Source organism: Gopherus flavomarginatus, chromosome 5, assembly GCF_025201925.1.
Source record: "Gopherus flavomarginatus isolate rGopFla2 chromosome 5, rGopFla2.mat.asm, whole genome shotgun sequence".
Taxonomy (NCBI): domain Eukaryota; kingdom Metazoa; phylum Chordata; order Testudines; family Testudinidae; genus Gopherus; species Gopherus flavomarginatus.
This window is the reverse complement of record NC_066621.1, coordinates 135,610,492-135,635,041: the sequence shown is the minus strand read 5'-3', so window position 1 is coordinate 135,635,041 and position 24,550 is coordinate 135,610,492. Positions and strand designations below refer to the sequence as shown.

Genomic DNA, 24,550 nt, shown 5'->3' with positions numbered 1-24,550 from the left:
AGACAAACAAGTTTGTTTACATTTACAGAAGATAATACTGCCTGCTTCTTATTTACAATGTCACTTGAAAGTGAGAACAGGTGTTAACGTGGCACTTTTTTAGTCAGCTTTGCAGGGCATTTACGTTCCTGATTTGCTGAACATGTGTATGCCTTTTCATGCTTTGGCCACCATTCCAGAGGGCATGCTTCCATGCTGATGATGGGTTTTGCTTGATAACAACTCAAAGCAGTGCGGACTGACACATGTTCATTTTCGTTATCTGAGTCAGATGCCACCAGCTGAAGGTTGGTTCTCTTTTTGGTGGTTTGGGTTCTGTAGTTTCTGCATCGTAGTGTTGCTCTTTCAAGACTTCTGACAGCATGTTCCATATCTTGTCCGTCTCAGATTTTGGGAGGCACTTGAGATTGTTCAACATGGAGTCAAGTGCTGCAGCTGTATTTTAGAAAGTTCACATTGGTACCTTCTATGCATTTTTGTCAAATCTGCAGTTAGTGTTCTTAAATACAACAAAATGTGCTGGATCATCATCTGAGACTGCTATAACATGAAATATATGGCAGAATGCTGGTAAAACACAGAGCACATTTTTTAAAGAAAGTCGTCAGCATGGAAGCATGTCCTCTGGAATGGTGGCCGAAGCGTGAAGGGGCATACAAATGTTTGGCATATCTGGCACATAAATATCTTCCAAAACTGGCTACTAACGTGCCACGTGAACACCAGTTCTCACTTTCAGGTGACATTGTAAATAAGAAGCCAGCAGCATTATCTTCTGTAAATGTAAACAAACTTGTTTGTCTTAGCAAATGGCTGAGTGGCCTTGTAGACTCTAAAGTTTTCCATTGTTTTGTTTTTGAGTGCAATTATATAGCAAAAAAATCTACATTTGTAAGCAGGAGCGGCGCCAGGGTTTTTGGCGCCCTAGGCTCAGGGCCGGCTCTAGCCATTTCGCCGCCCCAAGCACGGCGGCACGCTGCAGGGGGCGCTCTGCTGCTTGCCGGTACCGCGGCTCCGGTGGACCTGCTGCAGGCATCCCTGTGGAGGGTCCGCTGGTCCTGCAGCTCCGGTGGACCTGCCGCAAGCGTGCCTGTGGAGGGTCCGCTGGTCCACTGGAGCAGCCTGCCGCCCTCCCAAATCCTGGTGCCCTAGGCAACCGCCTAGGTCGCCTAAATGGAAGCGCCGGCTCTCTTTGTAAGTTGCACTTTCACGATAAAGAGATCGCACTACAGTACTTTTGAGGCACATTGAAAAATACTACTTTAACTTTTTTACAGTGCAAATATTTGTAGTAAAAAATATAAAGTGAGCACTGTACACTTTGTATTCTGTATTGTAACTGAAATAAATATATTTGAAATGTAGAAAAATATCTACAAATATTTATAATAAATTCCAATTGGTATTCTATTTTACAGTGCGATTAAAACTGTGATTAATCATTGATTTTTTTGAGTTAATCACAAGTTAATTGCAATTGACAGCCCTAAAAATTAACATTAGTTTCTATAATTTAACAGTAGTGCAATAAGATTCTAATTGCCACATCTGAATAAAGAGAGAATCTGTACTATTTTTTGTACTTCATGAAACAATGAAAAGGAGCTGCCTTCCCTAGAAATTATTAATGTCCTCTGAAACCTTCTCTTCAGAAGGTGAGGTTCCCAACCCCTTTGCTGGCTGAGAATGCAGATGAACATCTTATTTCTACAGCTAACAGATATTGTTACTTTTTTTTGGTCACTGTGTTACACTTTGTAGGAGCAGCTGGCTCTATCCCAAGATGTTCCCTCTGCTTGATGTGGGACTGAGAGCCTCGTTTGAGATCGGGAGATCATTGTGTACTTAAGTGTACATTTCCACATAAACCTTTGGACTTCATTGTGCAGATTTAATATTTTTCTTGATGGATTGCTCAAAGGATGTATTTTTCAAGCACTGCAAAATTGTTCAGGGGACTTATCTTTGTTAATATTAATTTAACTAAATTACAAAATGGATTATCTTCTACTTTCAGACTTGATATTCAGAGACTGGTATGTGTTGCAAAGGAAAGCAAAGTTTAATTCCTTGTACAGACATTTGGATGGGAGTTGGAGAGGAAAGAAAGGCGAGTTTTTAGTTTAAAAAAGAAAAAGATAATTAATATTTAATCTGTAGCACAAGGTAGAAACGAGGAATATCTTAAAATAAGGTAACACATGTAGTACATAATGCTGTGTCAGAAATTTTTTCTGTTGGTGAAAAATAGGAAAAGTTCCCTTTTGGCTTTCCACTATAGTATTTTGGTTGTGGTTGTGATCCACTGAATACAGTGGACCCTTGTGGCATACCTGCTACATGGGACATCAGTGAGGCGCTCTATTGAACAAGAGTGAAGTTAAACCAGGCCACCTTAGAGGAATTTAAAAGTAAAAATGAAGATCACTTTGTGAGGAAATTTTCACTGCAGTTGCCTTTGCTGTACCTATTATGTGGACAGAGAGCACTTTAAACTCCAAATCTATCAGTTTCTGAAATTTTCATGAACACTAAACTTACAAATACTTAATTGATTTTTCTGAACATGTAGAAACTGTTCTTGGTAGCAGTTGTTTCAGCTGCTGGGCCACAGCCTGGGTAGCCTTTTGTTTGGGAAAGATTTGCTGATCATTCTGAGCTTTGAACTGTACATGATGCACATAAAGAAAGTAACGTGTGATGAGACAGTTACAAGTTTTCATTAATTTTTCTCTTAATGAAATCACTGTTTTTCTCTTCCATGAGAGTTCAGTTAGGGGGAAAGGAGCCTGCATTTTATATTGCTTTATTCTGCTAAAGAGAGGACTGACTTGTGGATGTCAAAGGATATGTCTACACTACGGGATTATTCCGATTTTACAGAAACCAATTTTTTAAAACAGATTGTATAAAGTCGAGTGCACGCGGCCAGACTAAGCACAGTATATCAGTGGTGTGCGTCCATGTACCGAGGTTAGCGTCAGTTTCTGGAGTGTTGCACTGTGGGTAGCGATCTCGTAGCTATCCCATAGTTCCCGCAGTCTCCCCTGGCCATTGGAATTCTGGGTTGAGATCTCAGTGCAAAAACAGTGTCACAGGTGATTCTGGGTAAATGTCGTCACTCAATCCTTCGTCTCTGAAAGCCACGGCAGACAATCATTTCGTGCCCCTTTTCTCTGGATTGCCCTGGCAGATGCCATAGCATGGCATCCAAAGAGCCCGTTTAGCCTTTTGTCACTGTCAGCGTACATGTACTGGATGCTGTTGACAGACGTGGTACTGCAGTGCTATACAGCAGCATTCGTTTGCCTTTGCAAGGTAGCAGAGATGTTACCAGCTATAGCACCGTCTGCAATTGGAAATTGGCTATAAGATGACGGTTATCAGTCATTTTGCACCGTTAACAATTGGAAATTGGTGGTGACGGTTATCAGTCCTTTTGTACTGTCTGCTGCTGTCATGGGTGCTCCTGGCTGGCCTTGCTGAGGTCGGCCGGGAGCGCATGGACAAAAATGGGAATGACTCCCCAGGTCATTCTCTTCTTTATGTTTTGTCTAAAAATAGAGTCAGTCCTGCCTAGAATATGGGGCAAGTGTAGCAGAGAACCAGAGAGCGCAGCCGCTCCGGGTCAGAGCCCCAGAGATCCCGCAGAAATGATGAACTGCATGCCATTCTAGGGGATGCCCCTGCAACAACCCCACCTGTTGCTTTCCTCCTCCCCCAACCCTCCTGGGCTACCATGGCAGTGTCCCCCCATTTGTGTGATGAAGTAATAAAGAATGCAGGAATAAGAAACACTGACTTTTTAGTGAGAGAAAATGTGGGGGAGGCAGCCTCCCACTGCTATGATAGTCCAGGCAGTACAGAATCTTCATTAGACATGAAAGTGGAGGGGGGGGGGAGGTTGATGGAGCTCAGCCTCCAGCTGCTATGATGAGGACAGTTACCAAGCCTTTTATACCGTCTGCTGGGCATGACCGGGAGTCATTCCCATTTTTACCCAGGCGCCCCCAGCTGACCTCACCGAGGCCAGCCAGGAGCTCTCACGGGATGATGATGATGACGGATATCAGTCATTTTGCACCATCTGCCACCGGGGACGGGATGCTGCTGTTCAGCACTGCAGCACCCCGTCTACCAACAGCATGCAGTAGACATAGGGTGACATTGAAAGAGGCAAGAAATGATTTTTTTCCCTTTTCTTTCGGGGGGCAGGGAGGGGGAAGGGGGTAAATTGACGACATATTCCCTGAACCACCCGGGAAAATGTTTTTGACCCTTCAGGCATTGGGAGCTCAGCCAAGAATGCAAATTCTTTTCGGAGACTGCGAGGACTGTGGGATAGCTGGAGTCCTCAGTCGTCCCCCCCCCCCCCCCATGAGCGTCCATTTGATTCTTTGGCTTTCCGTTACGCTTGTCACGCAGCACTGTGCTGAATCCTTGCTGTGGCCTCTGTCTATCATAACTTGGAGATTTCTTCAAATGCTTAGGCATTTCATCTTCTGTAACGGAGCTCTGATAGAACAGATTTGTCTCCCCATACAGCGATCAGATCCAGTATCTCCCGTACGGTCCATGCTGGAGTCCCTTTTTGGATTTGGGACTGCATAGCCACCCATGCTGATCAGAGCTCCATGCTGGGCAAACAGGAAATGAAATTCCAAAGTTCACGAGGCTTTTCCTGTCTACCTGGCCAGTGCATCCGAGTTCAGATGGCTTTCCAGAGCGGTCACAATGGTGCACTGTGGAATACCTCCCAGAGGCCAATACCGTCTAATTGCAGCCACACTAACCCTAATCCGACATGGCAATACCGATTTCAGCGCTGCTCCCCTTGTCGGGGAGGAGTACAGAAATCGGTTTTAAGAGCCCTTTATATCGCTGTAAAGGGCTTAGCTGTGTGAATGGGTGCAGGGTTACATTGGATTAACGCTGCTGAATTTGGTATAAACGCGTAGTGTAGACCATGCCCATCATTCTTTTCTCTCTTCTGTGGATGCTTGTGTTAATAGACAACTTTGTTTACTATACCTAGACAGTGAACAAAATATCTGACCAATGGGAAATATATTTTTACTTTGCTGTTCTTTCCCTAGATGATGATGTTGCTGTTTGCATAATAGAGATTGTTAGCTGTTAAATATTTTCATTTAGTATTTCAGTTCTTTCAGATGATTGATCCTGCTTGTACTAGAAAGTTGAGTTTGTTGCCTAAAGGTGTATGTTATACGTATTTTATATATAATGCAAGTTGTTAAGAACTATAGTTGGGGCAAGGGGACGGTCAGTGGCAGGCAGCAGATGGGCTGGTAATAAAGTATGCAATTGTATGGTGTAAATTCAGCATGTTTGGGGTTGGATTCATCTTTGTTTGGGCTTTAGAGCAGAGAGTAAACAGGTCAGGTATTCCAATTTTTGACTACATATAATATAGAAATGTTACATAGCTAAATACATCATGTTAGAGAAGAAGTTGTGGAGGCCGAAATCCTAATCCTACAAGCTGCCTCATACTTTTTTTTACAGGGGTGTTCCAGTCTTGTTATGGAAGATCCACGTCTTGACAGTGAGACAATAGTTCACTCATCAAGGAATAAATGAGCATGCACTCTAGTTGGGCTAATAACAAGGGTACTAGTTACAATGGTGCCTTTGTGTGGTCTGTTGTAGGTAGAGAACTATGCTAAGACCATTTAACATAATATACTAAACAGCAGTGGTGGATTTCTGGCACTGCTGGCTTGGGAATAGCAATCTAAAAATGAAAAGCTTGATATTCCTTTACCCAGATCTCTTACAGCAAAATGTAAAATCTGTGGTTTGGAACTGTAGAGTTATATACATCCTATGGAGATTCTGCAGTTGGCTTTTTGCTGGCCATTCGGCAACATTAGTAAAGTTCCAACAGACTGAATTTTGCAATAAAGATTTAATTAATATGTTTTTTTAAGAAGGTCTGGGTAACTATCCAGATTTGGGGTAACTTTCTGATATTCAGATTGTTCTGTACATTGTCTGAATATTCACACACTCTTAATGGAATCAATTTAATGTGATGATATACTTATCTCCTTGCCAGGCATCATTCCAGTCAAGCTTGGGAAAGAATGTCTCTTTCCACAAGTTATCTAAAGTGGAGTCCCTTAAATGATGAACTCACTTTTTTAAGTGTGATGACATCCCTTTCTGTCAGTTGATTGTAGAAAGGTATTGTTGGCTTCACCTGTTGAGGAAGGCATTCATATTTTTCTAGACCAGCGATTCTTAAACTTCATTGCACCGTAACTCTCTTCTGACAACAAAAATTACTACACAACCCCAGGAGTGGGGGGACCAAAGTCTAAGCCCACCCAAGCCCTGCTGCCCGAGGCAAAGCTGATGCCTGAGCTCCACCGTCCTGAGCGGGTGCCATAGCCAAAGCCCAAGAGCTTCAGCCCTGGGAGGGGGAAATTGTAGCCTGAGCCCCACCACCCAAGGCTAAAGCCCTTGGGCTTCAGCCCCAGGCAATGGGACTTGGGCTTTGGTCCCAGGCCCCAGCAAGTCTAATGCCAGTCCTGGCAACTTCATTAAAACAGAGTCGCGACCCACTTTGGGGTCAGGACCCACAGTTTGACGACTGCTGTTCTAGACCAGAGATGAGCAAAGTATATGGCCCGTGGGATACTCCTGCCCAACCCCTGAACTCCTGGCTCAGGAGGCTAGCCCTCATCCCCCTTCCCCCCACCCCATTCTCCTTCCCCTGCAGCCTCAGCTCACCCCGCCGCCGGCGCAATGCTCTGGGCAGCAGGGCTGCGAGACCCTGGGGCGGTGCAGCTGCGGAGCCCGGCCTGACCCAGTGCTCTGTGCTGCATGGTGGTGCGGCTGTAGTGCCGCCAGCCACCAGTGCGGTAAGGGAGCAGGGGGGGTTGGGTAGAGGGCAGGGGAGTTGGGGAGTGTGATCAGGAAGTGGGCGTGTGGATAGGGGTTGGGATGGTCAGAGGGCAGGGAATGGGGGGGTTGAATGGGGGCAGGGGTCCTGGGGGGGGGAAGGAGGTTAGATGGAGTGGGGGGGGCAGTCAGGGCAAGGGGTTCCGTGGGCAGGCAGGGCAAAGGGGTGCTTGGATGGGGCAGGGGTCCAGGAGGGGCAGTCAGGAATGAGAGGAGGGGTTGGATGGGGTGGTGGGGGGCAATCAGGGGTGGGGGGTCTGGGGGTGGTCAGGGGACAGGGAGCGGGGGTGTAGATGGGGCAGGGTTCTCAAGGGGGCCATCAGGGAACAGGGAGGTTGGATGGGGCAGGAATCCTGGCGGGGGGGCATCGGGGGCGAGAACCAGGGAGAGGGATAGGGGTCGGGGACCTGGTCGCGCCTGGCTATTTGGAGAGACACAGCCTCCACTAACCAACCCTCCACACAATTTCTGAAACCCGATGCAGCTCTCAGGCCAAACAGTTTGCCCACCCCTGTTCTAGACAGTATACAGAATGAGAAGAAATAGGCGGGAAAAGGATTTGCTATGGTAACCATCTTTTGATCCTCCAATAAAATTAAGTGACCAGCTTTAAAAGTAAGTTTCACTTGGCACTGCTGTGCTTGCCAACTGAAACACAGTACCCAGTTTGGGTTACAGAACAGTTGGGTGAGGAAGGCATGTTGTCTTTTGGATTTGCACATCTGGATGCTGTCCTTCTTCCTCTCTTTTGGCATGCATGCTGTCAACGGTGTGTGGGAAGAAGGTGAAGGAAGCAGGTCTGGGTACCCTGTCCTTTTCAGTATTTCTGCATGTGATAGGGGTTGAACTGTCTAAGGGAAAAAAGGCATTTACAAGGGAACTCACTGAAGGTACAAGTAAGTACACATTCACTGTCTCTAGATCAGGAGCTTTCAACCTGAGATTTGCAAGCAGGTATCGAGGAGTCACAGTTGCCCTTCCTTTTGCGTATTATAGGTGGGAACTCCTTCCCATATATCATGAAAGAGGGGCTATGGAACAGGTTGAGGATTATTAGTCTGTGTGATGACTGGGGGAGTAAAAGACTGCAACCACTGCCAACTAAGTGTGTATATCCAGCTACTTCCCAAATATTCTGGATTGACTGCCCTCTGGACCCTAGAACAGGTAACTTGAGTCATGATTGTGTGTGTTTGAGGGGGCTAGGATGGCACTGCTATCTCAATTGGTTATGTGAAGTTTTTTGCAAGTGAGATGTACAAAAGAAAAGGAATGGAAGATGCAATTAACTCTACTATGCCAGGAAGTGTCATTCTACACCACTCTCATCACATGAATCCTGCTGTAATGTAGGAATGATACAGAACATCCAGTCAATATTTATGATATGCAATAAACAAAAATCACTGACACAAACTTACTGTACTTTAGGTGACTCATCAAGTCAGTAGGTGAATTATATTGCTTTAATTAATTACTGCCCTATGGCACCTTTTTAAAGTTTAGCGCTCCATTCTGCTCTGATGTTAAAAAAAAAAAAAAAAAAAATATTACAAACCAGGATGTTCTTTCTCACCCTAGAAAATCTAGCACCTACTTTTAGAATAGACACATTCCTGGCGGTTAATAAAACCAGATAAGTACATGTTCTGACATGTACCTCTGTAGAAGTAAACTGTTAACTACAACAAGATGTCTTCTACTTTGTAATTTCTTCCTATCCACCATTCTGGACTGATGGATTACCTCATTAGGTTAGGCAGCACATACTCAACAGAAGATAAGAATTCTTGGTTCTCTCTAGATCGCTTAGATCCTCCTTTCTGAATTATTTATTTAGTTTAGCTTAAGGGCAATTGCAGCCTCAGTAGTTCTGTACAGAGAAGTGTTTCTCTTTAAGCCTCCTGCTTCAAAGGATTTCCACAGCTGGGAAGGGGACAGTGCTCAGCAATTACTGATAGAACTTTCTACTTCTGGCCTGGAGTGTGTGTGTTTTCATACACCCACACCTTGGCCTGAAACCATCATGTAGTATCCAACTTGGCTCTTAATGAAATTTCTCCATGTTAATGAATGCATTGGAAAGGGAAGACTTCACTGAAGATGGGGAGGAAAAAATTCTGCTTGGTCAAAAGAAAATCCCTTGAGCATAATGTTCAAAAGCGTGAAAGCTAACAAGGTGGAAGCTTAAACTGGGTTTGGCTTTAAGTACGTCAAGTAACCTTACCTTTTGCTTTGGATGCTACAGTATAATCCACACTGAGTGGGATTCTTTCCAGAGATGATACACAGAAGGAAAGCCTGACACAAGTTCAGTGACACAGAATAGTTTCTTTATGATATTAACACCTGATTTAGTAGTAATGATGCAGAAATTATTTTTCCTTTGGGATGTGTGTGCTTGAAACTATATTCTTCTGAGAGGGACAGGAAGACGGTTCCCCAGGACTCCTTCCACTGCTTCTTTGTCAACAAGAATAGGAAGCAAAGTTGTACTGGAACCTCTGTCGTAATTTAATCTAAATGGAAGTGTAAGTATGATGTTTGAGCCAGAACACAGAGGTGTGTGAACTCAGCTCTTGGGTCCTGATTCAGCAAAGCATTGAGCACATGCTTAAGTACTTTTTAGAACTGGGAACTTGATGGCTGCTGTTGCTTCCATCCAAGTGGTAAAGTCCTGTTAAAACAGTAACGTAGACGAGAAATTCTTCAAGGATGAGCTTCTAAAACTGAGGCTAACCTAACTAGGTCAGTGGGAAAGGTTCTGGTGTTGTAGCAGTTTGCTTGACTGTCTACCTCTGCAAAGGCAGCTGTTGAGATTTAGTGATTCTATGAACTCTTTGAGAATCAAGGGGTGGAAAGATCTTAGTTATCTCTGCATTTCTGCCCAGAGGAAATATAACAAACAAAACACATCTTTCTCTGAAAATATTTTTTGTGTGTAAAAACCATATTTCATATTCCAGACAAGGCATCCAGTAACATGAAAGGTATGCACAAAAGTATAATAGTGAGCTGAGTGATACTCTCTTCCCTTACTGCCATCACTTATTTTAATTTATTCAAACATTTTATTAAATACAGTGGGATTCAGTAAATTTTTCTTTTCATATCCTTACACATGGATCCCACTCTTGGTGTGCACATACCCCATTCACAGGAGATCAGAATTTTTGACCGGTAGTGTCCATTGGGACTGGACGTGCCCTCTGCATACCCTTGCATGACCCATACCAAAGGAATAAAGGACAGAGCATCTCTAACACTAGCCACCAAGAATCCTAATAAGACTCTGAGCTGTGAGAATGGAGGGCAAGTATGGGTTCTACATTTACAGAATGTCTCAAAGAACCAGATTCAGTGACAATGTACAAATGGTTATATACAAATACTAGAAATCTAAATACTTAGATGGGTGAGCTAGAGAGCCTGGCATTAAATGAGGATATTGATGAATAGTGGAACAATGAAAAGAACATACATAAGAACGGCCATACTGGCTCAGACCAGGTCCATCTAGCCCAGTATCCAGTCTTCCGACAGTGGCCAATGCCAGGTGCCCCAGAGGGAATGAACAGAACAGGTAATCACCAAGTCATCCATTCCCTGTTGCTCATTCCCAACTTCTGGCAAACGGAGGCTAGAGATGCTATCCCAGGTCCATCAATGGCTATTAGCCAGGATGGGCAATCCTCCATGGATTTGTCTAGTTCCTTTTTGACCCTGTTATAGTCTGGGCCTTTACAACATCCTCTGGCAGAGTTCCACAAGTTGACTGTGTATTGTGTGAAGAAATACTTGCTTTTGTTTGTATTATACCTGCTGCCTATTAATTTCATTTGATGGCTCCTAGTTCTTGTGTTATGAGATGTAATGATAATCAATGGGAAATGGTAATACCAGAGTACAAAATATATAGGAATGAAAGAGCAGGTTGCGTTGGTGGTGGAGTTAACACTATTAGAGTCAATTAAAGTATCACTTAAATCAGCCTCTGTACCAGATGACTGGAGGGTAGCTAATGTAACACCGATTTTTAAAATAGGCTCCAGAGATAATCCTGGCAATTTACAGGCCAGTAAGTTTTACTTCAGCACCAGACAAATTGGTTGAATCTATAGTAAAGAATAGAATCATCAGACACATATGAATATAATTAAGGCTACATGTAAGTCACAGAGGTCATGGAAGTCACGGAATCCCTGGCTTCCAGAAACCTCCCTGACTTTCTCTGCTTCAGCCCTAGGGTCTGCAGGACTCTGGACCTGGCAGCCAGTGGGGCCCTAGCACAGTTCCAGCAACAGGGGGCTTCTGCAAGGTTCCAGCAACAGGTGACAGACTCCAGAGGGGGCTGTCCTCAGGGTTCCAGTGACAGGTGACAGCCTCGCATGCGTGGGTACGGGGGACACGCCTCGGGCGAGCAGCTGGAGGTGTCCCATTTTCTCTTTGGGAAATATGGTCACCCTGCAGCTCCCAGCCACTGTGGGCAGAGAGACCCCCCACCCCCGGCAGCTTCCAGCTGCTGCAGGCAGAGGGGCAACCCCACAGCTCTCATTCACCACGGTGGCAGGGGAAACCATGGAGCCACAGAAGGGAAAGTCACAGATAGGTCACAGCTTCTGTGAACTTTTGTTTATTGCCCGTGACTTGTCCGTGACTTTTACTAAAAATAACCATGACAAAATCTTAGCCTTAAATATAATGTCTTGGGGAAGAGTCAACATGGCTTTTGTGAAGGGAAATCATTCCTCATCAATGTATTAGAATTTTTTGAAGGTATCAACAAGCATGTGGACGAGTGATCCATGGTTATTGTGTCGTTGGACCTTGAGAAAGCTTTTGACAAAGTCCCTCACTAAAGGCTTGCAAGCCAAGTAAGCAGTCCTGGGATCAGAGGGAAGGTCCTCTCGTGGATCAGTAACTGGTTAAAAGATAGGAAACAAAGAATAGGGATAAATGGTCAGTTTTCATAGAGGAGAGGTAAATAGTGGGGATCCCGCAGGGATCTGTATTGGGGCCAGTGCTATTGAGCATATTCATAAAAGATCTGGAAAAAGGAGTGAACAGCGAGGTGGCAAAATTTGAAGGTGACACAAAATTACTCAATATAGTTAGGTCCAAAGCTGACTGTGAAGAGTTACAAAGGACTCTCGCTAAACTGGGTGACTGGGCAAGAAAATGGTAGATGAAATTCAGTGTTGATAAATGCAAAGTAATGCACATTGGAAAAAATAATCCTAACTATACGTGCAATATGATGGGGTCTAAATTAGCTGTTACCGATCAAGAAAGAGCTCTTGGCGTTATTGTGGATAATCCTCTGAAAACATCTGCTCAGTGTACAGCGGCAGTCGAAAAAGCTAACAGATTCATAGAACTGGAAGGGACCTCAAGAGGTCATCTTGTCCAAGCCTCTACACTCAAGGAAGGACTAAGTGTTATCTAGACCATCCTTGACAGGAGTTTGTGCAACCTGCTCTTAAAAATCCCCAATGAAGGAGATTCCGCCACCTCCCTAAGCAATTTATTCCAGTGCTTAACCACTTCCTTAATCACTGACAGGAAGATTTTCCAACTTAAACCGCCCTTGCTGCAATTTAAGCCCATTGCTCTTGTCCTATCCTCAGAGGTTAAGAACAATAATTTTTCTCCCTCCTCCTTGTAACAACCTTTTATGTACTTGAAAACTGTTATGTCTCCCCTTCAGTCTTCTCTTCTCCAGACTATACAAACCCAATTTTTTTCAATCTTCCCTCATAGGTCATGTTTTTTGTTGCTCTTCTCTGGACTTTCTCGAATTTATACACATCTTTCCTGAAATGTGGCACCCGGAACTGGACACAATACTCCAGTTGAGGCCTAGTCAGCGTGAAATAGAGCAGAAGAATTACTTCTCGTGTCTTGCTTACAATACTCCTGCTAGTACATCCCAGAATTATGTTTGCTTTTTTTTGCAACAGTGTTACACTGTTGACTCATATTTAACTTGTGATCCAGTATGACCCCAGATTCCTTTCTGCAGTACTCCTTTCTATGCAGTCATTTCCCATTTTGTATGTGTGCAACCAATTGTTCGTTTCTAAGTGGAATACTTTGCATTTGTCCTTACTGCATTTCATCCTATTTACTTCAGATGATTTCTGCAGTTTTTTCCAGATCTTTTTAAATTTTAATCCTATCCTCCAAAGCACTTGCAACCTCTCCCACCTTGTATCATCTGCAAACTGTATAAGTGTACTCTCTATGCCATTATCTAAATTATTGATGAAGATATTGAGCAGAACCGATCCCTGCAGGACCCCACTCATTATGCCCTTCCAGCATGACTGTGAACCACTGATGATTATTCTCTAGGAATGATTTTCCAACCAGTTATTTGCCCGCCTTATAGTAGCTCCATCTAGGTTGTATTTCCCTAGTTTGTTTTATGAGAAGGACATGCGAGACATACCACATCTACCACTTCCCCCCATCCACAAGGCTTGTTACACTGTCAAAGAAAGCTATTGGGTTGGTTTGACGTGATTTGTTCTTGATAATCCATGGTGATTGTTACTTATTACTTTATTATCTCTAGGTGTTTGCAAATTGATTGCTTAATTATTTGCTCCTTTATCTTTCCGGGTACAGAAGTTAAGCCGACTGGTTTGTAAAATAAATAGGAACCATTAGGACAGGGATAGATAATAAAACAGAAAATATAATCATGTTGCTTTATAAATCCATGGTATGCCCATACCGTGAATACTGCATACAGTTTTGGTCACCCCATCTCAAAAAAGAATTGGAAAGGTACAGAGGTGGGCAACAAAGAATATTAGGGCTTCAGAACAACTTCCAAAGAAGGAGAGATTAAAAAGATTGGAACTGTTCATTTTAGGAAAATATTGACTGGGAATGGGGGGAGTGTTATGATTAGACATCTACAAAATCATGAATGATGTAGAGAAAGCAAACGGGGGCATGTTATGTATCCCTTCATGTAACACAAGAACTAAGAGTCACTCAATGAAATTTATAGGTATCAGGTTTAAAACAAACATAAGGAAGTACTTCTTCACACAATGCACAGTCAGTCTGTGGAACTTGTTGCCATGGGATGGTTTGAAGGCCAAAACTAACAGCGGGGTTAAAAAAAAGAATTAGGTTCATGGAGGATAGATCCATCAGTGTCTGTTAGCCACATGGTCAAGTATGGAACTCCATGCTCTGGGTGTCCCTAGCCTTTGATTGCCAGAAGTTGGAATGAAGATGGATCACTTGAAATTGCCGTGTTCTGTTCATTCCCTCTGAAGCCTCTGGCACTGGCCACCGTCAGAAGACAGGATCCTGCACTAGATGGACCATTGTTTTGATGCAGTATGACTGGCCTTATGTTCTAGAAGTATAAAGTAAATAATTGTTCTTTTTCTGTTGTGCCTGAGAAATAATGTGAAAGAAGGAAAGAACCTTATTTTTACCAAGTTGCCCACACATACCATCTTGATAAGTCAGTTGCCCAAGAGGGAAGAAGTGTTTGACAACTTCACCCCTCCCCACCCCCATATCTGGCTGCTAGCCTTGGTGGTGTTCTTGGTGACTAGAGTAGACCCTTTCTTTCTCCAGCATGGCTCCAGGCAATCTGGTAGCAACCACTGCTACTTTTTAATACTTCTGTTTATTTTGAGACATCCTCCAACTGTATATAAGCAAGTCTTGAAACTTGGAGGAAGGTTTTTTTTTGTTTTTTTAAGACTAAACAGTACCATTTGGAAATAGACACCCAGAAATGTACATACACCAACCCTTGATTTTGCTGCATTTAGCCACCACACAGGATGCCAACTCTTCACAGTATTTTCCCAAAAAGTTTTACTAACTTTTTGTTTAAATATACAATAGAACCTCAGAGTTATGAACACCTTGGTAATGGAGGCTGGTCGTAACTCTGAAATGTTTGTAACTATGAACAAAACATGATTTTTTCAAAAGTTTATAACTGAAGATTGACTTAATACAGCTTTGAAACTTTGCTATGCAGAAGAAAAATGTGCTTTCCCTTTATTTTTTTAGTAGTTTACATTTAACACAATACTGTACTGTATTTTTTGGTGGTCTCTGCTGCTGCCTGATTGTATACTTCCGATTCCAAATGAGGTACAGCTCTACCTCGATATAACGCTGTCCTTGGGGACCAAAAGATCTTACCGCGTTGTAGGTGAAAAGTTGTTATATTGAACGTGCTTTGTTCCACCAGAGTGCGCAGCCCCACCCCCCCGAAGCACTGTTTTACTGCGTTATATCCAGATTCATGTTATATCGGGTGGTGTTATATCAAGGTAGCGGTGTATGTGGTTGACTGGTCAGTTCGTAACTCTGGTGTTTGTAACTATGAGATTCTACTGTATGGGGTTTGTTCCTTTATAATGACCCTTTCGGTAGAATATAAGAGCCTGCATTTAAGTGAGAATACTCACTTGATGGTCCCATTTTTAACTTTTTAAAAAAAATAAAGCTATTCAAAGCTGTTTCGTATAGACTTGATTAGTTTGAACTGGAGTTCATGTAATGCTGAATGCCATATTTTATAGATGCTCCCTAAAGATGGGGCTGCCTAAGCTTAAAAAAGCAATATCTGATTTTGTTGTATATTAAGTGTTTGTTTAGTTTAAATACATGTCTGTGTCTTTTTTGATCAACTTGAAAAATTTGCATGCTATGCAGCAGCCATCTTCTATACTTTATTAAATATCTGTCAATTATAAATATCAAGGTTTTACATTAATGTCAAGATAGTACATCAAAAATTCATGGAATATGTGACTTTTTCCAAGGGTATTTAATACTTAATGCATTTGTGTCATTTTTCTTTCTAGATATATTGACAGGTTTTATTAAGTGTTTGTTAGGGAGATTTCATTTTTACCAAGGGACTATAAAGAGAAGCTGCATGCTAAATCAATTTTTTAATCAGAATATTGTTAATGTTTTTTGTCTTCAAACTCTTATAATCTATCGACTTAATTTAAATTTCTCGGTATATTTTTAAGTAGAATGATGAAATAGTTCAGGGCAAAAATCTAAGTTGGTCAGATATGCTGACTTTAGTGTATTTTAATTTCTTTAAAATAGCTACTAGACTATTGCATTGTGGAAAGTGTTCTTATAAATATGGTAATTACATATTTTTGGTAATTTTATTCTGTCTTGCATCTTTTATTACAAAACCATATCGTTCTTGCCCTTTGTTGTAATTAATAAAAACACTGGTTACATGCTCCTGAACTGTTAAGATGTAGTAGTCTCTAATTTCTAGAAATATATAAATGAGGGAATTAATGGAATGTACAGCCTTCACCCTGAGGTCACATGTTCAAATCTGGATTGATGTATGTTGTGACTGAAAGTTGTTACCATCTGATGACTGTTCAGTAGCCCATCTGAAATAAACTGGTGGTCTCAATACAGTTCCTTGTTGTCAGATGTCTCCATTACAAAAACTACACCATGAAAATTAACACTAATCTACACTCTTGGAGAGGTGAATGGCTGATTGATCATAGTGTGAACTACCCTCTTGCTTTCTAGAGAGATGCTTGCTGTAGGTCATGGTTAAGACACATTGGCCGAATAATAATTTCTGCCTGTATAGTATTTGATCTGAGGCTTCATTTAAGAACTTCACTTTAGTGTGCTCAGTCCTAGACCTTTAAAACGAATTTGGATTTCAAAGGAAAAATCAGTAAAAATATTGAGATGCTTACTTTCCTGTTTATATGCCATTTAACTGTTTTGGTTTTTTTTAGTACATTCCAACTACTGGTCTGTTGACAATCATTCATCCTGTCAAAAGTGGTTGTTGGGATGAAAAATAAGTATCTCTTGTATACCTAAAATTTCTTTTGATCTCATGATAAACAGCTGCATACTGTTAGTTTAAAGTAGCATCAGTTTACACTAAATATTTCAAATACTAGGATTTCACAGTGGTGAATTAGTTTGAACTACCAGTGTCAAGTTAGTAATGCTGGAGGAGATTTTCATTTTAGTGTCCTGTTTATCCTAACGCCAGCTATTGCGAATTAAGGGAGGAGGGTTTGGAAGGATTTTGACCTTGCCTGGCCATGCTATGATTAATGATCAAATTCAAGAGGAAATAATCCAATAATTTTGTGCATAGCATTTTGGTGATTATTCTGCTCCAGTCCCAGTAGGTGGCATCAGTGCCACACTGACAAAGTCTCTCCTCGTGAATTGAACTGTTTAGTCAAAGCTAATATCGATATGACAGTTGGAAAAACTCCATGTCACTTTTCTTAAGCAAAATTGTTTTAATACAAAAAAAAAATACAGTGAGAAATACATCATCTTTGTAAGCATTAGCAATATGAAGATTTATTCCTGAATTAACTCAGTGGATTAAATATAATTGGGAAACAATCAGAAATTACTTTAGGAATTTCCCTTCGCAGAAAATTTTCTTTAGGATTTCTAGATATAGAATGACGTTTAAAGCTTTGACAGTTATTCGTTTGTAATAGAACTGGGCATAAATGTTCTAGTGGAAATCTTTTAAAATTAATCTGTTATGCTGCTAATTTTTTTTAATTTCACTTCTGATTGTTAACTTTCCTGGATGCTTAGTTCGTTATGGCAAGGTTTAATCTTTAAACTATTAGTATACTGCTAATCAAAATGGAAATTAAGTTGTCATAAAGAAATAGAGTTTTTTAGAATTGTAACGGAATACATCATTTCAGCTATCTCAGATTCTAGCATGTTCATCTTCTTATTATGGTATAGTTTGGTGGGAAAGAACGCCTCCTAAAGAATGCTGCTTGTGGCTCAATATTGTGTTAGTGGCTTTGTGAGAAAGAGAAATCGTTTTGTAAAATGTGCTGTTAAGTTTAAACATATGTAATTTGCTGTGCAATGTAAAACATATATAGATATTAAAATCCTATAGAAATGTAGACGTTCACACTGAATTCTTAAAATAAAGGCTCAAATTATTAACTTTTTACTTGAAAATGATCAATTTCAGAGTTAATCCAGCCAAAGGGTTAACTACCGGGATTGGGGAGAGCAGACACCTGGGACCTAACACCCAATTGGCAGTCTTTTGTAATGTATAATTTGCCTAAAATTGTGCACTGAGCACAAGCTTTTGTTTTCTAATTGATTTACGGTTTGAGCCACTTTTACCTCATCCCCTACTGTCCTGCACACAGTGCCAGCAACTACATTACAGTGAGAGATGATAAATTACCATGCACTTGTGATACTAATGCGTCAAGAGTAAAAACTGCATACTACATGGAGCTTCATGTATTAACAGTGTTGCAAAGATACAGCCAAGCAAAAATTCATTTATATATTAAGAAATAACCATTTGTTCATTTGATTGCTTACTGCAATCTTTCTGCAGACTTAATTGAAACGGAAGATTAAAATTATAGTCATATAGCTTTCAGTCTGTTAATTGGTATAAAGTTTTAAAGTGGTTGAAAAGTCCAAGTCTTTTTAGAAAATGTATGATAGGCTATTTTAGACATACTGCATATTGTATACTTCATTTACCAGAAACGAGTGACAGGATTTACAGGTTTAAAAAACTTTTTTTAACCACAGTACTTCATTTGCTAATGTCAACTAAGGTATGTATATAACTTTTATATCTAATCTGATAAATAATGTAAGAAAAAATAATTACCCTACTTCTGGATGAATGTCTCTACATATAGTTGCTTCACTAAACCCTAACTATACTAGTCACTAAAACTATTTATTTAAATATTTTAATCTATTGAGATTCCTAAAGTGTGGCATAACTGTGAATAAATCCTTTGTGGCTACAACGAAGGAAAGAAAGACTTAGAATAAATTCAGTCTCCATATATAAGATGCAGAATTAAGATTCCAGGATAGGAGAGGGGATTGTAGAATTTGTTGAAACCTAATGTTCATGTCTTGTTTAGGTTTTGTGAGGTTGATTGTTTTCTACCTTTATGGAGTCAGTCCACCTTAAATTTTAATTTTGTGTGGTGTCTATGGGTTCCAATCTTGAAATATGAAGAAACAGATTTATGGCGGCTGCTGGGCACAACAAATTAAGTTGACAGTGATGTATGAGAGCATAATAGCATGATGATCCCTCTGCAGCGCGGCTGGACGCCTCCTGCTTCATTTGGCTCTTGTTAGGATCTGTTAGGCAGCTAAATAATGAAAATTCTGCTGACTGATTTCTGATTTTTTTTTTCCCCCCCATCCCAGACCCATCCTAATGCCAGCAAACTGCCCTTAAAGGATTCTTTCACTTATGATGACTACAGGTTGGTGTGCTGTTTTTTTTAAAGTGAATCTTGGGATCTTGAAAAGTGAGAAATGCTTCACTAGGAAGCGGGAGGGGAAAACCAACCCTGTTCGCTAAACCATTTAAAACATCAGTGTATGCTGCCCACTGGTACTCTTTTTAGAAACAACAAAGAATAGGGTAAGTGTCCTGTTTCAACAGTCGTATAGAAATTGTCATTAATCTAGGGTAAGAAGAGAAGTTAATTTAGCCAAATGATACGTGACAGCCTGAGATTAGTGTGGTGTTGTGTAGTTTTTAGATAACTTTTATTCTGGCGTTTAAGCCTCTTTATTTTTCAGAAAAGGTTTTACCAGCATATATTACCTCGGAAGTGATATTTGGAATGAGACCTGGAAAACTCTTCCTATGCATGTGAAGTCTGAGTGCATTTTGGAGGTGTTTTAAGAAGTGGAATTAGTTCAGATAAGAGGGAGCTTGAATTGAGTTAAAATGATAAAATATCATAAATAAGAGGAATTCATGAGCTCTCTCATAGGGATCTTTTAGTCCTTTTGTTACTTACTTTGGGATGGTATCTCCGCAGATGTTTCCTTCACTGGGAGGGTGGGAGGAAGGTGTCAATTTAAGTGTGAAGTTGACCAAAATGTGAATGATAAAGGAATGCATTTTAAAAAGGATTGTATTGGCCAGTTTTTTAATACCTCAGTTTTCAAAATTCTGGATTAGTTGAGTGAATAGACTAAAGTACTATACAGGAAATTCTGATACTTTGTGGCATATGGGAAGGGCACACTATTTAAATTTTTACATAAATGGAGATCTGAATGTTTTCTGTTCTTTGGGGGAAAAGTTTGGAAATGCTCATCTAAACTGTTGATTTCTTTTTGGGTTGCAGCTGATCAACTGGCTGTGTTTAAACAATGAAATCTTGAAGTTTGTATTCTTTGCAGATGGGCAGTTTCCTCTGTTATGACACGACAAAACCAGATTCCAACTGAAGATGGTTCCCGAGTTACCTTGGCTCTGATTCCTTTATGGGACATGTGTAATCACATCAATGGTCTGGTAAGCATTTCTTCGATGTGGATAAGAAGCTTTAGAACTTAATATATTAAACCATTTCAATTACCGTTGCACATTTTAATACCTACTTTTCTTAAAACAGGGATTCCATCTTCCCTGCTGACCCTCAAAAGCAACCATCTTAAAGAAATGACAACTTGTTAAATATCTTGAAATAACTTTTTCAGTGAGAAAATCCTTCATACTTAAGAGACTTCTATATGTAATTTCAAATCATGCATAGTTTTTTCTTTTTTCTTGCACTTTTACAAGTGTGCGGCTTGGGGAAGAATTTCCAGTGATACAAGACAGACTTGATATCAGATTCTTTCCAGCAAATTTGAATATTTCTAATCTTCACACATACTGATGTTGCTAACAAAGGTTTTCATGAGACTAGATACTTTTGTACTGAGTATATAAAAACAGACGACGATGGAGGTTGTGTCTCAAAGCATCTGTGTCCTGGCCAGGGCTGGCTCTAGCCATTTCGCTGCCCCAAGCACGGCGGCACGCCGCGGGGAGCGCTCTGCCGCTCACTGGTCCCGCGGCTCCGGTGGACCTCCCGCAGGTGTGCCTGTGGATGCTCCACCGGAGCCACAGGACCAGCGGACCCTCAGCAGGGACGCCTGCAGGAGGTCCACCGGAGCCGCCGGCCGCCCTCCTGGCAACCAGCAGAGCGCCCCCCGTGGCATGCCGCCCCAAGCACGCGCTTGGCACGCTGGGGCCTGGAGCTGGCCCTGGTCCTGGCTACCACAAGAGAGAGTGGATAGAAATTTGAAACTAAGCAATGCTGCCTGCTCTTAACCATGCCCAAAGAGCCTTGTTATGGAGGCAGCAACGGCAAGAACAAAATCTAGTTCAACAAAACCAGTACATCTGTTAGTACATCAAAGAAACACTACTTAACACTTAACATTTAAAAGATGGCATGTGTATATAGAAAGTCAGACCTGCTGACGTTTTGGCTTGCCTGAGATTTCCTCCTAGCTCATAGAGGACCAAGTCTTGACTTGATAACGGATTGGTCAATTTTGAACTGATGAAATGAGAATTCACAAGAGAATGGTTTGCCAGTCTTGTTTAGCCTACCACAAAGCATGCATCTGACAAAGTGGGTATTCACCCACGAAAGTTCATGCTCCAAAATGTCTGTTAGTCTACAAGGTGCCACAGGATTCTTTGCTGCTTTCACAAAGCTTTTATATATTTCAGTTTCTACTTTCAAATTATATTATAAGTAAGTAGGCGGGTGACTTCTGTAAACTGCAAATATGACCTATTCGTTCTTCCATATTTTAGTAATCTGGTCCCTGTAAGGGAGAATTGATGTGGATGACAGGTCAGCATGTGTTAGCAGTAGTATTGTCATGAGTGAAGCTATGCTCAATCAGGCTATAGTAATGATTTGCATTTTTCTATTGATATTAACAGTTTGGTTTATTAGATCATACAACGGGTTTCTTTATAGAGGATATCACTATGACTGGCTGTATCAAATACAGTGGAATTCAGTCCTGGATGATGATTTTTCTCTTTTATTCTCTCCCGTTGAAATGGTTATTTATTATGTATGTTTTTCTTTAACCCCAGTGCCTTTTACAACTGAGTACTTGTTGCAGAATCTGGTAGCTCTCTTACTTTGTTTCAAGGATAGGTTTAGTGTTTGACTAGCCTCAAGTATACAATATTTCTTAAACTTCATAAAACAATTTAAAAAGCAAAAACCCTCCTGGAAGGCTTAGATGTTGCTTACAGTAATTCTCATTGCCCTCTTCTTCCTTGACGCTTTTGGAGAAATTTGTTCATTTTCACATGGATGGTCCTTTAATGAGTGCCTTCAAAAGTTGAGATTTAAAAAGAGGGAAGACAAATGACGCTTCTAAGAAAAAAATTAAACTTAGCTAGCCCATATTAAAAGCAAGGTCAAGCAGGTTGTTTTAATTATTTCAAGCTTCTGCTGATATTAGTAAAGTATGTTTTTGTTATGCTACTTGGTGAATAGATTTGGTGCAGAGACAGCTTGTGGACCCAAACTGTAAGGGTAAAGTGGAGAGGTCTCTAATCAGTTGTTCATATTACTTATGTTTGAGTAGTTTACTCTGAAGGAAATATATATCAATACATAAACAGAGAATGTAGCTGCAAATTTTAGGAGCTGAATGTTATTGGCTCTGTTGAAATAGAAAAGCTCTGTTTGAACTCTTTCTTCTCATTACAAGTTTAGATTACTTAAATTATCAGAAGTAGGAGTAATACCCCCAGAGATCAGTTTTACTCATCTCTCCAAAATTATGCATTATAGTAGGCTTTGGAGGAGCAAGTGGGAGTCTCTTTGCTCTGATTATAGCACATCCCGATGAAATACATCAAGTGAACTCTTGACTCACTGCATGAATATATGAAAAAGACGGTGTTGCATTCTACAATGTCTGTTCCAAAGGTAGTGTTGAAATGCCCCTTCATTCAGTCCCTGTTATGTCTTTTTTCCACATGCTAAATTATAAAATGCTCTTTGGATTTTAGCTGGCATTAGGGCCATCCAGCTTTTTCTTGCTTCTGACACTACTAATTAGATCAGCCTAAGAACTACGTCAAAATATTTGTCTTCATGCATTTCTCATTGTTATTCTTCAGTGGGATTGTATTTTCACAGTCAAAGGTTGATTACTTGCTACTTGAGCTTTGAATGAATAAACTAAATTATGCCTACTGGGCTGGGGCCATCCTTATCAAATCACTGGCCAAGCAAACTACTACTTCCCCCTTTACAACTTGATATCCATGAACTGGCCTGCTTCAGCAGTGTACCTAAAGGGGGAGACAACTGGTTATCCATCTTCTGGAAAAGGAAGCAACTCCAGTGCTCATTTTCTTACTATATCCCCTGTCTTAGTTAACTTTGTAAATCATGAGTCTAGCACTGTATTGGACTTTGCAGAGAAGCCCATTAGAAGTGGTATTATTTTTTAAAGTTTGGCAGTCTAGTGAAACACACACTCAGCAAATTTGCAGCACTCTCTAAGACATACAGAATCCTTCTGCCTACATCTAGCAATCCATAGATGCTTCAAATTCTCTCTGAAATCATTTTAGAAGATTTTAAGGGTTTGTTTTGTTTTGTTTGTTTTTTAAAATTTGAAAATGGTTTCTTTGAATTTATGAAGCAGCTAAGGAAACTGTTCAAGACATATGAAGCTTTTCAGATAGCATCAAGGATTTCCTTCTGTCACTCTCCCCCTAGCCGCAACGGATCCAGGCTTGGGGCCAGGGGAAGGGTGCCTCTCCCCACAGACGCAGCAGGTCCAGGCCAGGGCTAGGCTGGGAGGCCAGAGGGAGGGGCTCCTCCCCCCCCAGATGTGGCAGGTCCAGGGCTGGGCACCTCTCCCCCTGGACGCGGCAGGTCCAGGGATGGGCATCTCTCCCCCTGGATGCGGCAGGTCCAGGGCTGGGCTGGGGCCAGAGGGAGAGGCTCCTCTCCCCCTGGACGCGGCAGGTCCAGGGCTGGGCTGGGGCCAGAGGAAGGGGCTCCTCTCCCCCTGGATGCGGCAGGTCCAGGGCTGGGCTGGGGCCAGAGGGAGGTGCTCCTCTCCTCCCAGGCACGGTAGATCTGGGGCTGAGGAAGAGTCATCTCTCCCCACCGCAGCCCTGAATGCCTGTGTAGCACTTAATAGGCTGCTGCACGGCCGTGCACCTGAAAAGGAACTTAGATGACTGTGGCCTGTGTTATGCATCAAATCAAACTGGATGATCTAGGCTACAAAGAAAGTGTATAAAGGACTTGCCACAGCTCAAAAATGTATTACATGAATGTGTGAAACTTTTGCATCTATATACAGTGCCATTATGTGTGTCCCACAGGGCTCTGCTTATGGCTACCATTTTGGATTTGCAGTGTCTGAGAAGAGTTCCCTGTGGTCACTATGAAAGCATTGTTTTGGCTTACAAATGCATGATTGAATATGCAAGCAAAAATTATTAATATGTAAACTACCAGCCAACCTTTCAAAGTAGCCTAAGGGGCTCTCTCCTCAGACAAAGCAAATCCAAGATGGCAGTCACAGTATAGTACCTGTGTTCAAACATAATTTCTATAAATGAAAACAAAGTTCTAATGAAGCCACAAGCTCTAGAGAGAAAATCTGTGGCTTTTTGCAGATTGTCCCACAGGTTCACAACCTATTTTTACTACAATGTAGTTGTGTAAACACTAAATTCAGAATACTTGTCACAAAAGTTGTTTCCTGATTGCACAACTTCCTTATG

General features: G+C 41.4%; 1 protein-coding gene across 4 annotated transcripts in view; it reads left to right on the top strand.

Annotated features, from left to right (window-relative positions):
• The window catches only part of SETD3 (SET domain containing 3, actin histidine methyltransferase), a 74,750-nt gene that overhangs the window by 39,558 nt on the left and 10,642 nt on the right, over window positions 1-24,550 (top strand). For all 4 annotated transcript variants that reach the window (XM_050954160.1, XM_050954161.1, XM_050954159.1 and 1 more), the window contains 2 exons: window positions 19,180-19,238; window positions 20,173-20,287. In XM_050954160.1, coding sequence (XP_050810117.1) covers window positions 19,180-19,238; window positions 20,173-20,287 — 174 coding nt within the window. The remainder of the gene's footprint in view (window positions 1-19,179; window positions 19,239-20,172; window positions 20,288-24,550) is intronic.